Below are 17,334 nucleotides of genomic sequence, written 5' to 3'. Positions count from 1 at the left end.
CCAGATTCCTGGAAAGGAGCATTAGTACATCGTATTCCAAAAAAAGACAACATCCCTGAAGATCCATCAACATGGAGGGATATATCCCTCCTCCCAACCATCTACAAGGTATTCATGAAATGCATACTTGCCAGTCCTCCCTTGGCTGGTGGAGGCTGACATCTTATCCAACAAGCAAAAGGCATATATCAACAGGCAAGGTATGAATGAGCATGTGTTTTGCCTAAAAACAGGAATTGATGACTTTAAGCATGAGTCCTGCAGATTGCACTTAGTCTTTTTAGACTTTAGAGACGCATTTGGGACTCTACCACACAATGTCATGATCAGATCACTAGAGGAAATGCAACTACCTCAACTGTTCATTGACATAGTGAAAGATGTGTGCAAAGACCTTTTATTGAAGTAATCTGTGGAAAACAGCTAACTCACCCAACACCACTTCAAATAGGCATTAAGACTGTCCATGGAGCACAGTTCATTTTATAATTGCCATTAACCAATGGATAAAGTAGATGTGTCAGTGTGCCCCCCCTCGTGTCATCTCCCCCAACCCAGTACAGGGCTATGCTGATGATGTCCAGATAGCCTTCAGAGATGAGAGTATAATTACAAACATGCTCGCCAGGACAGATTCCGTTCTTGAATGGTCAGGTCTGGAGATTAAGGAGACAAAATGTGCTGTTCTGTACAAGAGGAGTGGAGGGAATCGATGGTATCATTCAAAAACTGATAAATGCCCTGAGTTCACAATAGCATCAAAACCCAAACGCAGGGGCGCCGTATAGGGGGGAAAAGTTAGGTCAATTCCAAGGGCCCATGACTGACAGGGGCCCCAAAAAATAGGTAAAACTAATATAAAATGATTAAACCATCATCATTCAGTATATATATTTCAAATATAATAATAAAATTAATGATCTCTTTGTTTTTACTTGTTTTTGGCAGTAAAAGTTAAATATCCCCATTGACCAAAAAGTAAACATCCATATTGGCCGACCAATATCTGCATGAAATAGTTTGGTCCTGCCATAGCGCACTCAGTGACGGTGTTTAGTTGCAGTCAGTAGATGCGCCAGAACTACTAGTGACCACAATGTTGCCAAGTAACGTTAAATTAAAATCTGGTTTTCAAAAAAGGAAAGAGAGAGAGGAAAGACAAAGGAAAAGGTGTCAAACTGTAACCCAGTTTTTCACCAAGAAAGGTGGGTAGCCTATAGTCTGAGTGGTATTAACCTGTCGGCTTAATGTCCCTAGTGAAATAAGCTAGCTAGCTACAGACTAGTGTTAGCCTACATTTAATCACCATTTAATCAGTGCAGGGAAACGTTTAGCAAGATATTCATATTAAATCATTGTCCCTGCCCCTTTTAGCACACTTAACAACAGATGAGTCAGCAGCACCCCAGTCTCCCCCCTAACTGTGCCCCTCCCTGTCCCAGTGAAGGTGAGCAATGTTGTGTTCAATGACATGCCAGTTAGCATCATTGCAGGGAGTCTGTGGGGATTTCTCTCTTTCATTAATAATTATAATAATAATTAATAATAATTTTGTTAAGAGAATTTTTCCATTTTGTCAAATTTTACAATAAAAATACATTGAGACTGTAAAAGATGGCCTTCAGCACATTTTTTTATGGTTGCTTTTAAATTTGCATCAAATAGTGAACTGCATACTAGACTTGCATGCATGTACAAATCACCAGCAGTAAATGTTGTGCTAGTACTAGTATTGAACTACAAGAAGCAAGACAGTTGCAAGCCTTTAATTAGAGTTATGTAAAGCTTTTGATGGGACAGTTTGGTCCTAGAAATGTGGTGACAACAGCTGCGCAGAAGGGGGTCCAATTTGATTTTTTTGTCATGGGGCCCAAAATTCCTGGCGGCGCCCCTGCCCATACGTGTATATTCTCTTCATGAGACATACAGCTACCTTGGACATAAAATCAACATTGCAGGAGAATGGAAGGAGCAAGTAAACACCATCTTGTCCGAGTTTACATCTAGATTGGACCTGATTGACAGATGCCCACTGCCTCTGACTATGAAGTTGGAGGCTATCAGACAGGTAGCACTATCAAAAGTGCAACATCTGTTCTCCAACACTCACATCCAGCAGAAAGTTCTGAGTGAAATGAATAACAAAATAGTGAGCTTAGTGCGAAAATGGTTTGGACTCAACACACACAGCACCTGTAACATTATCTCTTACCCCCCAGTGGGAAGGGGGACTGGGAGTACCAAACATAGAGTGGATTTACACCAGCATGCAGATTTCCCATCTTCTAAACATGCTGAACAGCGACGACAAAGATGTTAGGGGAGCTGGCTCGATCCTCCCTGTTTCTGGACCTAAGAAGACACAAGGTCCCATTGGCCAGGGAGTCGGATCCCCACTTCCTAGGATTCAAAAGAAAAAACAGTGGAAAACTTGATACCCACTCTGCTGGTTTTGGGGTCTGGTCGGACTGGCCAGATCTGAATGACCTCTGTATCAGAACAGGAGTGTCACTGGAGTGGGTGCGGTCTGACTCTGGGACTGTGATGGTCTCAGAGGATATTATAACTGACCCTATCACTGTCGTCAAGGCAACAGCCACATATGGTGGTCACAGTCACCTGCTAACATCTGCAGGTGCCTGGCGAACTCTTATGGATTTACACCAACATCAACAACAACAACACTGGACCGGACTGAATCTTCAGGGAAAACTTGCATGTCTTCCTTTTGCTGATCACTCTGTGAGTCCTCCCTACTAGATTCAACCTCTCTATCTGGTTTCCCACAACTCAGGTCACTCATTGCCTGCATCACACCTGAGAACAGATCGCTGAGACGCTACTACTTATACCCTTAAGAACTGAATATTGTACTACTTATACCCTTAAGAAGTGAGTATTGTGCTACTTATACCCTTAAGAACTGAGTATTGTGCTACTTATACCCTTAAGAAGTGAGTATTATGGTTTGTTAAGTGATATTGTGAAGATCTGCTGCGTGCCACTGGTCCATGAGTTTGTGTACAGTATGTATTGTATTGCATCGGTATTATTTGTGTCCCTGTACTATTTTTCTTCATGTGGACATAAATAAATGATGTGTGTGTGTGTGTGTGCGTGCGCGTGTGCGTGTGCTCTGGCTGACTCCCAGGTTTACTCCTCAAGACTACCACTGACCTTGTCGACTCTCTTAATATCTTTTTCTCATTCTGTGCCATGATCTCTGTTTTTTTAACTTTTTGTCACATTATTTCTTTTCACACATTCACAGAGTTAGGAATCTTAGCTCAACTACAACAAAACAATACATGGAGTACATAGCCATGGTGCATTTCCACTGAGCAGCTGTACATTATGTCCCACTGCCTGCCTCTCACAGTTTCTCACAGCCTGTATAGTTTATCTTAACGCTCTTTGTCTCGTGATTTCTTGCAACTTCTTATGTCTGATATGTGGTGTTCAAGGGTGTGTGTGTGTGTGTGTGTGTGTGTGTGTACTTTTGTCTGCATGTGACTGTTTCTCAAGGGAACATTTCCACAATGGTTATAATGTAGCACTCCATCCTTCAGTATTAAGTGCATGCAATGAGGAACACAAAGGTCTTATTTACTTACATCCCCCTAATTGTATTCATGTTAATTGATATCTGGTTTTCAGCAGTCACAGGAAAGCCTTTGGGTGTGTGTGACATTTAAGGACAACAGGAAGACTGTGTTTTCAGTCCCAAACAAATGTTTAGTTCATCTGAGTTAAAACCGGGTTAGTTAAGGCCATTTAAATCATTTGATTTAAGGAGACTGAGCAGAGCACAAATAGTGTAAGATAAGACAAGCAATATGAGCATGTCACTGTACGCTCTGAGAAATTTGGATGGATACATGGACAGATGTTGGATAAAAAAAGAAAAATTGTCATAGAGATTGGTGTGGGGAAGGTATGACTCTGTGTGGTCCAACTGACTTAACCATGAGACTGTGTCCGTGGACCCAAAGCCCCACAATCATTCACACAATCCTATTGGTCGGCCGTTGGTGTAGCAGCATATGTAGCAGAGTGAGAGATAGCGCAAGTGAGCTCCGAGTCGGGAGAGGAGGGGCTTTTAGACTCCACAACAACACTGGCGTGAGTGAGACTGTAGAGAGGAGAGAGAATGCGGCAGAAGGAGGGAGCAGACCGCCAGTGGCTGACTCTGGGAGGGAGAGAGAGAGAGACGGATTCTCACTTCTTTTCATTGGCTTTTCCCTGCTTCTTTTCTCTGCACTTGTTTTGTCTTTTTTTATCACTCCGCACCCATTTGCTCTCAGTCTCTCTGTCCCTCTTTCTTTCCAGCTGCTGATTTTGTCTCTCCCTGCAGCCTTTACTCCTCTGTCCAACATTCTGACTTGCTACTATCTGTCTGTCTGTCCTCCTCCTTCTCACCTATGGCTACCTGACAGTCAACTTCCTCTCCTACTCTCTTTTTCACAACCATCACTTTTTCTCTCTCCTTCCTCAGTTTCACCCATGTCTTTACTTTGATCTTTCATTTCCTTGAACCTGTCTGTCACCTATCTGTTGTCTTTTGGTGCGAGGATGCCAGTACTGGATGGGTTCTGGGGCCCTGATCTCAAGATGCGGGACTCCAATCTTGGCATTGAGGTTGAAGTTGGGGTCTGTCCAGACGAGGCTCCCCGCTCGCCGGTCTGGGGGCCTCTCAGGACGCCTCCTATTACCTGTGGGGGCCTGTCATTGGCCCTGGAGCTTCCGGCTCTCATACGGCAGCTCAGGGCAGCCTGGAAGGCTCGCAGAGGAGGCCCCCGGGGGCCCGAGAGAAGTCAGGCGAGCACTTGGGTGGAATCAGAGAAGGAAGAGTTAGAGGAGGCGAAGCATGACGTAGAGGACAGAAGCGGTCATCTGAAAGGTAACTTGCACATAATACATGTTACAGTAAGTACAGCTAATCTTATAGGAGTCAGATTTCTCATAAATGTTTAATGTCGTTTGACCCAGTAACTGTGTATGCTACATGAAAACACATCCACTGCAGAAAACAGATAGTGTGTGACTTTATGTTGGATTTTTTTTGGGCACATTTCTTAACAATGTGTAATTTTTTTTGTACAATTTATTGTTTATTTGTCTTATAAAAATAGTGGTAATTTTTTTTTGGCAGGTGACGTTTATGAATAAGGGTTTCGGTGCGTGGTTTTTGTGGGTTTGTTCATCAGTTTTTGCATTTGAATGTTCGACTTTTGACTCCATGCCTTGGTGCACGTTTTCATTTTTGACAAGGTGTGTGTGTGTGTGTGTGTGTGTGTGTGTGTGTGTGTGTGTGTGTGTGTGTGTGTGTGTGTGTGTGTGTGTGTGTGTGTGTGTGTGTGTGTGTGTGTGTGTGTGTGTGTGTGTGTGTGTGTGTTTCAGTGACAGATTATCTTTGAGAACTAAGCCTCTGGCCGTATATTTAGGCATGCGTGTTTGTAATTGACGTGGGTCGAGACGAGGTTCATAGCGGTTCAGATGCCCAGGCAGAGTAGACAGTGAAATGAGGGATTTAGGCTGTAAAGCCAGAGTGTGTTACCATCTGCTGTGCTGCAGCTGTACTGATGATACTGAAGTAATACCGACAATCAAGCCGAGTCTGTCTGTGTGCAACACCGCAGAGATGCAAAGTTAATATTGTTGACAGTTCGATGTGAATTAGTTCAATTAAAGAATGGTTTTATTAATTTCAACAGTAATGACAGGAAATAAGGTAAATCCCATATTGTACAATTATGGTAATAGACAACAGTGACATGACATTTTTCCGTCTGTACATGCTAATGTTTGCTTTCATATTAGCATATAAACAAGACTAATGAATACTAAGATGGGCAAAGAGTAATACTTTAACCACTAATCAGTTGATAATAAAAATGGAACAATGGACATATAAATCTTTAATGTGCCTTTGAAAAGTTATGATGAAGTGATGATTCATACTGTGGGGAATTACCTGTGCGCAACCACTGACTCATAAGGTGTGAAACAAACAAATGTACGCTGTTCACTGCCTGTGACTTTTCCTTTGCATCGTGATGACCTCGGTCGATAGCCTCTCACCCTCTAAGGAGTTATCTGCGTGCGGTTTCACATACAGACACTGTGAGATAACTTGTCAGCGAGGATAGTGAGTCATTCTGACATTTCCAAGGATGTAAAGGGCTTAAAAAAAAGACTAGTATTTATAGGTATATTTAGGTTGAAAAGTACAGAGTTTCAGAGTTCAGCATTTTACAGTTCATGAAATCTTGAAAACATTTTTTTGAAAATTCTTCTTTTTATTAGGACATTTGTGATAGCAAAACAAAGTAGAGAAGCTCGCTGGATTAAAAGATAATGTGTAAAATATGTTCAGTTTTGAAGATAATTCACCTGCAGTTCAAACACTATTACAAACAATATGGCAAATTAAGGCACATCCTTCCTTCCACTGGCAATGCAGAACAGCCAATAGGAATGCTCTCTCTGAAATGACCTGTGATTGACCAAAGTTTCACGGGATTGATTTTCTAAAGCCAGGAAACAGAGCAAACAGAAGTATAGCTTTCTCTCAGACCACTTGAATTACAGTGTGCTGAAAGATTATTATGGAATTTTTGAAGTACCTACCAGAGCTTTAATCAGCAATTATTTTGCTAGTCAGTTAATCGTCCTTTAATTTTTTTTATCCCAAAAAAATGAATTTTCACTGGTTCCAGTCCCCCAAATGTCACCATTAACTGGTTTCCTAATGTTCTATCATATTAAACATTTATTTGGATTGTGGGCCTCTGGTTGGACAAAACAAGACATTTGAATATGTCAACATGGGCTTTGGGCTTTGCCATCATTCTTTTTTGACATTTTATAGACCGACCAACTAATCAGTTTATTAAGAAAATACATTTCTGGTGTTCTTCAAAAATGAAAGGAAGGTTGAGGGAGTAGTCATGGAGAGAGAGAGGATGTGGATACTGGAGCCAGAGGTAGGGGAGGTATTAAAATGGACTAACACATAAAATGGAAGTATGGAGAGATAGCTGGAGTGAAGGAGGAGAGCGAGATGTGTGTCTGAGTGTTTGTCTGTGTTGAAGGGGGGGGGGGTGGGAGGTGGGATTTCCCAGATTATGTATTTCCCCCTCTCCTTGCCCACCAGCACACAGGATAAAAAAAGCAAAGAGGATTTCCCTCTTTTCTCCTTTTCTTGCTCAAACTAGACCAGCAGGACTCTTCTGCCTTACTTTACCAGACTGAGTCACTTCCCCCAAACGCTTTATATTCGTTCGTTGGACATTGAGATGCATAAATAGAAAATGATGCCCCTTTTTTAACTTTATATTTCATGTATAGCAGCTTACACAGCACACACAGCACACCAAAACCACAACTCATTGCCTTCAAACTGTGCCACTTTGGCAACACCCACACCCACAAGATCTGGCAACCTGAGGGAGTAACCATAGTGACTCCAACCCCATTAACAGGTAGTTTAGCTGCTCTCATAAGTCACAGAGGTGGTGTGGACTGACAACCGTGGGGACATAATACGCTCCAGTTCCTCATGTCTGATCTGTAAATTATTTAATAGTTTTCATAGTTTTCAGTTTATTCATGTGGAAATTTCATGCGTGTGCGCTGTGACTTAGGACCTAGTTCTGTTGTGTCTTGTCACTGGCCTCAGGGTGTGCGAGTTGAGTTGAGCATTTTAAACAGTATTCTATACTATAGAGCAGTGTTTCTCAAATGGGGGTGGGTGTACCCCTAGGGGTACTTTGGAGGACTGCAGGGGGTACGTGAGATATTTAACAAAATGTTTAATAGTTAGTAGGCTGTTTTCCAGAACATTGTTCCTCTTTATGTAGACTTTTTTTTTTCTACCAAAAATGTGACATTTGTGTCGCCTTCTTTGGACCTAATCTTGCCTTCCTTCCTTCTACTGTCCTTCTACTTTTTACAAGTTTCTCGCTTTTTTCTTCGTCACGGTTTTTGAAGTTTTTGATACTATTTTGACCTATTTTTGCCTTACTTCCTTCCTTCTTTCTACCATCTCTTTTTGAAGTTTTTGTCTTTTTTTTTACAGTTTTTGTCTCGTTTTCTCATTTAAGCATTTAAATGTTTTTTTCAGTTACGAGGCTGTTGTTTAGTAAATCTATCGCTGACAGCTGTACTGTTCCTGTTTATATACACTTTTTTTCTACAGAAAATGATTAGCGCTAGTCAGGGGGTACTTGGCTTAAAGAAACAATTCAAAAGGGGTACATTATTGAAAAAAGTTTGAAAACCACTGCTATAGAGTATTCTATACTATACTCTACCTATAGAGGCAGTATTTAGTATTCGAGGACCCATGGTGCTGCTGTGTTCCCTCTCCGTCTGTTAGGTGCTCACGCAGCAAGGATAAGAAATACAAAAGGTTGCCTCTGCAGACATTTTCAGTACATACAGTAGACAAAAACGCTTGATATCCATTTAGGAGAATGTCAGTAATACACATTTCCTTTTTCTCTCATCTTGTTTTAGAATCAAACTTCAAATAGAAAAACTATTGTTTTGTAGCAGAAATGAAGACCACTCCTAAAAACGAGAACAATTATGAAATGAACAGAATGTACATAGTCAATTTAGCACCAATCATGCACCATAGCAGCTGCACAGTGGTGTGAAATCCATTCTCCTTGGGCAAACTCGGCCCAGATGCATGATGCCCTGGTGATTCAGCGATGTCAAAGATCCTCTTGTTTTCAGAGAATCTGGTTTAAGAGACTCTAAATCTGCTTCTATGAGGCTGATTATGTTGGGAACACTTTTTCATTCTCTCATCACCCCGCTGCCCTTTTTGATTACTTTCTTCCTCTATTTCCTTAGCTCTAGTCTTTACACTCACTTCCCCCAAGCGGTTTATATTTGTTTGTTGCACTATAAGATGAATAAATATGGAATGATGCCACTTTTCCACTGTATGTTTACCAGATAGCTGCCTAGTCTACACAGCACAAAACACACACACACACACACACACACACACACACACACACACACACACACACACGTACATGTACACCAAAACCTCTGAATCTGCTTTTACGAGGGTGATTATGTTGAAAATCTTTGCTCCATTGTTCTCTCATCACCCCTCTGGCAGCTTGACTTATTGTTTAGCCATCAACCTTTTGCTTGCTTTGTTCCTCTATTTCTATACTCACCTCCCCTCTCTACTTATTATTTATATTACCCATATTGTACCCCTTTTTCTCTCTCTGTCTATGTGCAGCTGATAGCAGACTGAACACTGGTCATGCTGGTGTGCTGCTGGTTGAGAGACGAGGCTCCTACCCGCTGATTGACCTGCGAATCCTAAAAAGTAAGTCTCCTCACCCTTTTGAATGCAAAACAGTGTTACATACTATATTGACCATGTCAGATATTTTTTGTCCACTAACACAACTCTCATCTATTTGCTTTCTTAGAAATAATATATTTTCTCTACAAAAAAAAACAGTATAGTTTTTCAGGAATCCCGTTCAAACTTTCAAACACTATGATCACAGTGATAACAGCAAATGTGTAACCTTCCAGCTGAGGGTTGTGTGTATTCAATGTATCTTATTTTTGCACTATGAAAGTAAATGCATGTGTAAGGTAAATCAAATGTCAAAATTTAGCCTACCCTCACTGATGTAAATGGGGTGGACAAAATAATAGAAACACCTGTCATTACACTGCAATACATTTCAACAACACCATGTACTGTAGCCTCCAAAATGATCAAACAGTTGAAGCAACAGCTCTCTAAAACAGTTCAAACAAAAACTGAAATGTTAATCTTCATGAAGGGAGGATTTATTACAGGACTGTTGTATTAGCTACATTAGTTTTATCTCAGTGTACCTAATAAACTGACAACTAAGTGTAGGTAGATGAACATCTGTTGCGCCAGCTCTGATACTTTTTTTAAATAAAGGGAGGCTGCAAGAACATAAAGCTGTTTGAGTTGAGTAGTCCTGTAGATAAATTAAGAGAGATTATCTGCTATTATTGTCCTATTTTTATTTAAATTACTGACAAAAGTGAGACCCATATTTTACTTACCTGATGGAGCATTAACTTGCACTTAATTGCTCAAAACTAAAAACAATAATCTTGTGAAAGAGCATATGTAATTCACGAAATCATAAAACTATTTTTAAGATGCTTATCTGTCACTGATGCACTACTTTGTCAGGTATCTGCTGCATGGTCTGTTAATTAGGGGTGGAATGGTACACAGAAGTCACGGTTCGATTCATACCTCAGTTCAGACATCACGGTTCGGTACAATGGAGGGAAAAGCAAAACAAAAATGCAGAAGGAATTTTTTTTTTTATTGTGCATGTCTCAGGCTGTACCACCTAGTGTCATACAGTCTCTCCTCTGAGCTAGCTGCATCAGCCTGAAGTATGTAAAGTAAGATGTAAACAAGAAGTACCCCACATCATCTCCAGACTCCATCTGTAACTTGTAAACAAAATAAGACAATCAGCTATAAAACAGAAAATACAGCATCTCTTATTTATGAAAGTGCAAATTACATTGAAGGGGGGCTATAGATTAGGTGTTCCTAAAGAAACGCGTATCTAACAGTAGTTCTGCATTACATTCATTAATTTGCACGCAAGTTTTATTTATTTTTATACCGTGTATTCTCCGTGTAAAGTCATGTACCGAACCGAGACGCCCGTACCGTTTCGGTTCAATATGAATACATGTACTGTTCCACCCCTACTGTTAATGCAAATCGTTTGTAATTTCAGCCAGCGCCCAGCAGGGGGAGGTAGAGGCCGGCACCGGGAGAAAGCGTCTGCTGAGCTTTCAGAGATACTGCCATGCCTCCAGGCTGCTCAAGGGGTTGGTGCCTCACACCCCCGGGTCACTACACCTACTAGACGACGACTACCTGGGACAAGCTGCAGTAAGAACACACACTCACAGCCCATACACATTTAAAGTGCAGGTACCCTATAGCTTCGACTATTTGTGTGTCAGGTATGAATCACTGATCAGTTCTGAAAACTCTTTCTTTACAGCACATGCTATCAAATGTAGGCAAATGGAACTTTGACATTTTCCTCTTTGATCGTCTTACAAATGGTAAGATGGCTGTTTCATGTATTACTTAAAGTTTAACATATGTTATCCCTCACCTACCATGTTCCTTCACCAACTGAACTATTTAAGTTAGCATTGTTTTCTTTTTGTTATTTATTAAATTAATTCTTAGATTAGATTTGAAAGTGTGTTTTCTTTCTGGCACAATAAAGTTATTAAATACATTGTGTACTGTAAAAGGATATTTTCAAACGTACTGCACTAAAAACATCTTTTCTTGAATGAATTTGTGTGCTGTAGGTAACAGCCTGGTGACTCTGATGTGCCATCTCTTCAACATCTACGGTCTCGTTCACCACTTCCAGCTGGACATGGTCAAACTGCACAGGTTTCTCGGTAAGCTGCAAGCAAGTCTCAGGGATTTCACCCATCCAACCTCTGTCCCGCTTTGTCCTCCAGCAAGAAGAGATGTAAAAGTGCATCCTAATATTATAGTCTAATTGACTTGAATTTGCTAGACTTTTAAGCCCAGTTCAGACCAAAGATTCACGACGAGACTAAACCGCAGCGGTCAGAACTGGCCCATCGCAGCTCGACTCAAGCCAGCTGATGGCGTCGCCTTGCGACTCAGCTGGTCAAGTTGCCAGAAGCTGGTTTTAGAACGTAAGGGACATCACCTGTTTGCCTGCGAGCACGGTATCTGGTCAAGCGAGCTAGAGAGTAACTGAAGAGCGGTGTTAAAACAAAGCAGTGAATCGCATAAATATGTTGTTTTCGCTGATTTATCACTAGAAATGCAACTCTAGCGAGCATCTCACTATCACATTATCCACATTCATATACTGTAGATGCAATACATTATATGTCCAGCTACAAAAAAAAGCCTGAAAGTCGGAAGTTAGAACTGAAGAATGTAAGATGATACACCGTCTAGTCTCGTCGCATTGGTGTCATCTGGCAGGTTTAAGAACATTGTAGAACGCTAACGTTGCAAGTAGTTGCAAGTTTCAACTCCTCTCGTCACAAATCTTTTGTCTGAACTGGGCTTTAAACAACTTTCAGTATAGCTTGAGACAATTCCTTTTAAACATTTACATGGTTAGGAGCACTGGTGTATTAACACATAGCATTCCCCCCATTAGTCACCACTTCATAGAAAGCATTTACTCTCTAAAAAGTGCACCCGGCGGCCTTTTTGGCGGGGCAGAATGCTCTTGAAAGCTGAGAAGGGAAGCCCAGACTGACGTCAACTGGTTCTTTTGTCTGCCAATCAGTCACTACAAAAGAGTCACAGGGTTTATGTTCCTCACAATAAAAACGTATATGGATAAAGTGACATTGTTGTAAGAGAATATTAATCCAGTATCCATAGCATGCTAACTGCTGATATCAGATATTGCAGAGCAACAATGAGCTGTGTGTCGCTATGGAAACGAAGTGCACAGTCAGCATCTTCTTTTTGTTCTTTCTTCTGTTTTTTACGCACACAAAACGTGATGTATAAAGAGAACCTACAGAAACAGGATTTTTCTCCACTCGTCGTTGGACAACGGAAAACCAGAGCTAATACTGTGACATTGGTGGTCAAAATGTAAACTTTAAAATCATCAGTTGATTATAAATGAATTTTTACATTACCACATAGATAAGTTATTGTGTCTTCAGTTTCTCCCTGTCTCATACATTCATTATATTTCATCGGCCCTAATCTCCAGCAACCCTCGCAACCACTGCTACTCTCAGCTTTCTCACTGTACTGTGTCTGGGTTTAACACACACCTTTCGATGCAATTTGACACAGCATCATCAGTGATGTTCCCTGGGGTCATCGGTTTTTCAGGTCTTTCAACGTCAGACATCTTCGCCCAGGCGACCCTGCCAGAGTTGATCAGGCCCCCACAGATCACCCTGCTTTATCTACAGCCAACTCAACGACTTCTCCGTGGCATCTGTGATCTTCTTGATGGCTCTCCTGCTGTTCAGTCCAGTAATTCCCAGGAGCTTGAGTACCCTGCAGAGTGACTGGCCTGCGGAGACCTCGATGGGCTCACGCCCCGGTCCTTCATCCCCTGCTTTGGTGCTCGCCTACCAGCCCCTCATACAGGGCCCTCTTCCTCTCGAAGGCCTCCTCCATCCGGACTTACTCCCCGCAACTCCACTTGCCTTGTTGTTTCCAACATCAGCACCGTGTCTGGCCTAAGTGTGGTCACTGCAATGGTAGTCTGAGATTCTGAGCCCAAGGTTGACCTTCAGCTGACGGTCCCGTGCTGCAGCAGGGAGCCCCCCTGGTGGGCTTGGTTGCTGCTGTGCCCTCTTCCCGGCCTTGACAAAGGCAATGGACTGCCTCGCTGGTTGTTGCTGCCTGCTATGAGACATCCCTGTGCCCTTGTCCATTTGTTTACTGGGTTGCTGCAGCTGTTGTCAAATTATGCAGTTTGAATAACTGTTAAGAAATCTAAATTGTGTGTTCACATGCCCCAGTGAATCAAAACATTGAGGTAAAATCACTGAATCATACTTACACATAAGACTGTGCTCTGATTTTCAAATTAAAGCATTTATATAAGAGTTTCAGTAGTGTTAAATGACATTTAAGATTGGATTAAAAATGTGGAAGTTGAGATAATTTAATGGGGTTTAACCTTGTGTGTCTTGCCAGGCATGGTGCAAGAGGACTACCACTCCCAGAATCCCTATCACAATGCTGTTCATGCTGCTGATGTCACCCAAGCCATGTACTGCTACCTGAAGGAGCCCAAGGTAATGAATAATGCTGTATTCTCTCTCTCTCACACACACACACACACACACACACACACACACACACACACACACTATAAGGCTTCACCAGACCTAAGCTTCTCCTTGACATATTCTATTAGCTTGTCTTCCTGAGGGATAATTCCTGCTCACTTAGACTCGTCAACACATCCATCCTCAGCCTGGAGAAATCCCGAAAGCCCTCTGACCAGATTAAGATTCTCTGCATCTTTCCCTTTTATTCAGTAATTGCTTTTGTGTCCTTTTGTTGCGCTGTAAAGCACTTTGTGGTGCAGCTATTTAGTTAGAAGCACTTACATAAATAAATTGCATTCAGCACAGCACACACACGCCAGTGGGTTCTAGATAACAAGCACACACTCACAATATAAGATGTCAAGCCTGCTGCTTCTCCGATCTACAGTGTATGCCATTAAGCATTAATCTTAACCCGGTCACACACACACCTATGTCTGTTATAAATTAAAATCAATATGTTTTAAACTTTGAGGTAAAATGATTTAATGTCAGGTAAATTTACTTATTTTACCTATTTATTTTTTATTTATAAAATTATCCAGAAAGTGTCCTCTATTATACTTAAATCACAAAAGGAACTATTTGTTTTCCAAAAGCAATGATGAACCAACAAAGAATACAGTTGTATAAGTTACATGGACAAGTACAAACACAGTCCGGACATTTCTGAAATACAAAGAATGTTTTGTGGAGCTGATAGTCTTAATGAGCTTTGTAGCAACTCATTTGGCAATGGCTTGAATGTAACGGACGTTCATTAATATCAAAAAAAGTTACGTACTAAAGCTTTAGACATCATAGCAATCAAGTTCATTTGAAAGGAGTGCAAGTGTCCCTCCTACATAAGGAACAATCATTGCCCTGTCAACCCTTTGTGTGTTGTAGCTGGCAGAGCAGCTGAGTCCTCTGGACGTGTTCCTGGGTCTGATGGCAGCCGCCACCCACGACGTTGACCATCCTGGAGTCAACCAGCCCTTCCTCATTAAGACCAGACACCACCTGGCCTCCCTCTACCAGGTACACACAGGTGTGCTGATATGTGTCAGCGTGTGGGTTTAAATGTGCGGTAGGTTTAGTGTCCAGCCTGTAACCGAGTCTGTTTGAAACCCGTTTACAGAACACGTCTGTGCTGGAGAGTCACCACTGGAGATCCACTGTAGGCATGCTGCGAGAGTCACAACTGCTGTCCCACTTGCCTGCTGACATGTCAGAAGAACTTTTACAGAAACACATAATATGAACATTATTTATAAGGATTCCTTACTCCTTTGGTCATTGAAGAATTGTTACCAACATACAAGATACAATGTTTTGGCTCAGTGGTGCCCCCCTCTACTCTGCAGGCAGGACATGGAACAGCAGCTGGGCTCTCTCATCCTGGCTACAGACATCAGCAGGCAGAATGAGTTCCTGTCAACCTTCAGAGAACATCTGGACAACCAGGACCTGGACCTTCAGCTCGCTTCTCACAGGCACTTTATACTGCAGGTATACTGCTTATCATATCCATGCATGTTTCACAAACAAATCAAACTATAATGTATACTTAATTTAAAGAGTAAAGCTAGCTTAGCTGCACAGTGTGTGCGTGAATCTCTCTCTCTCGCTCTCTCTTTGCCTTCAGATTGCTCTGAAATGTGCAGACGTCTGTAATCCATGTCGGTTTTGGGAGCTGAGCAAACAGTGGAGTGAGAGGGTGTGTGAGGAGTTCTACAGGCAGGGTGAGTAAAGTGTGGTTAAAAAAGATACAAAAAGATAAAATACTTTGGTGTCTTATGAAAGGGACGGCATGTAGCACTTTAATGCTGTAGTGGTTTTCAAATACCTAGATACCATTAACATTTATTTACTGCAGTGGAAATTATTTATAGTCTCAATTTCACGTCAGAAATATTTTTAGAGCAAGACCACAACACCCACAAACCACCTGGCTTCATATTAAATGACAATTGAAAGAAACTTACAGGACAACTCAAGACTGTTTTAAGATTGAAGAGGTGGCTGCGTGAGGGTTAAATATACTGTCACCAACATGGCACTATATCCATAAATATGGGGTTCCTTTCCTTGAAAAACAGACTTTAGCAGACGTCTGGCATCCATGTTTGTTTGGTTTTCAGGCACCTTTTGTACATTAAGCACCAAGTCGGATATATCTGAACAATTGGAGCTCTGAAGTCTTAATTAAGACCTGGATGAAAATCTTTTCAGAGATAGTAATTGTATTGATACCTGAATAAAAAATACTTGTGTTCCCTACCTTTCTTTGGCATTCATCAAAGTGTTAAAATATTACCCTAAAGATTGTATGATGGTCTGCATCAGCATCATATGTTGTTATGGTATCTCTTTTATTCATGTGGATACTGTTTTCTGAATTTTGGCTATTAACCTGACAGGTGACCTGGAAAGAAAGTTTGACTTTGAGATTAGTCCTCAGTGTAACCAGCAGGCTGACTCTGTCCCAGCCATTCAGATAGGTAATAACTACAGTGCACACACACACCATGACCTGTATAGAGTATTATCATCAACATGTCCCTCAACTTATCAGTAAATGACCCACCTTCGTTATGTTTTTCCTCAGGGTTCATCTCCTACATCGTGGAGCCTCTGTTTGAGGAGTGGCACCGCTTCACCGAGCCCAGCCCGCTCAGCCAGAACATGATGGGTCACCTGTACAAGAACAAGGCCCGCTGGAGCCGCCTACGATACGCACACACACCGTCAGACACCCAAACTCACTCCCACGCCGAGGAGCCTGGAGGAGGAGGAGGAGGAGAGGGGGGGAGACATCTCTTAATCTATCTCTTGTTTCTCGAGGTATTTGATCATCCTTTTGTAAACAGAGGAGTGGAGTGTTTATCCACCTCCTTGTTTGTCCTCCAGCATATTTTCTCCAACTGCCGGTGGTTTACAGGCTCTAAACATGGGAGCACTGAATGGGAGTCTGGCTTCAATTCATGAGATATGGCTCCCTCTGCTGGAGCGGAGGACCGTAGCCCTGCAGGGGAAAAAAAGAAGACAGAGAAATTCATGGTAGGGCAGATGGATGGATAATCTTAATAAATATGCCAATTTGACAAAGTCATGCCTACCACAGTGGTATCTGCTGCAAAGTATCAGTAGAAAAGCAGGAATTAAAAGGTTAGCTGAAAGCAGAAGAGGGATCAGTGAAGACAAGTTTTAATGTATTTGCACAATTCTGCTAGAACAATAAAGAAATGAGAAAGCCAAAATTGTGTACAAGTCAGATATAAAAATATATGAAAGAAAGAAAATATATCCACTATAATGTTTTAAACTTTTAGACAATACATACTATATTAAGCTCTTTACACTGTTTTGCTTTTTTTTGTACAGCTTGCACTTCTATTGGATACTCACTTATCTACTTTTTACTAAAGTGTGTTTTTAACTCACTAAGTTGGTACTATACTGTACAATGTA

General features: G+C 41.5%; 1 protein-coding gene across 1 annotated transcript; it reads left to right on the top strand.

Moving 5' to 3' along the window:
- The first annotated feature begins 4,572 nt into the window (after positions 1–4,572).
- Positions 4,573–16,997, top strand: LOC144533316 (3',5'-cyclic-AMP phosphodiesterase 7B-like). Its single transcript, XM_078274594.1, has 12 exons — positions 4,573–4,900; positions 9,272–9,361; positions 10,791–10,948; positions 11,064–11,127; positions 11,386–11,481; positions 13,745–13,845; positions 14,770–14,901; positions 15,002–15,090; positions 15,228–15,372; positions 15,509–15,605; positions 16,284–16,364; positions 16,472–16,997. Exons 1-12 carry the CDS (start codon positions 4,573–4,575, stop codon positions 16,849–16,851), a joined length of 1,761 nt encoding a protein of 586 aa, XP_078130720.1. The 3' UTR covers positions 16,852–16,997.
- Positions 16,998–17,334: the final 337 nt, after the last annotated feature.

The sequence above is a fragment of the Sander vitreus genome, chromosome 18 (assembly GCF_031162955.1).
Source record: "Sander vitreus isolate 19-12246 chromosome 18, sanVit1, whole genome shotgun sequence".
NCBI classification, from domain to species: Eukaryota; Metazoa; Chordata; class Actinopteri; order Perciformes; family Percidae; genus Sander; species Sander vitreus.
Note: the sequence above shows the minus strand (reverse complement) of the source record. Positions and strands in the feature narration are given on the sequence as shown.

Bases quoted from the DNA above. Each gene is read 5' to 3' on its own strand.
- LOC144533316 (XM_078274594.1), top strand. From the start codon at position 4,573: ATGCCAGTACTGGATGGGTTCTGGGGCCCTGATCTCAAGATGCGGGAC. The intron at 4,901-9,271 runs GTAACTTGCACA...GTCTATGTGCAG, and splicing joins CAGAAGCGGTCATCTGAAAG to CTGATAGCAGACTGAACACT. The intron at 16,365-16,471 runs GTAATAACTACA...GTTTTTCCTCAG, and splicing joins TGTCCCAGCCATTCAGATAG to GGTTCATCTCCTACATCGTG.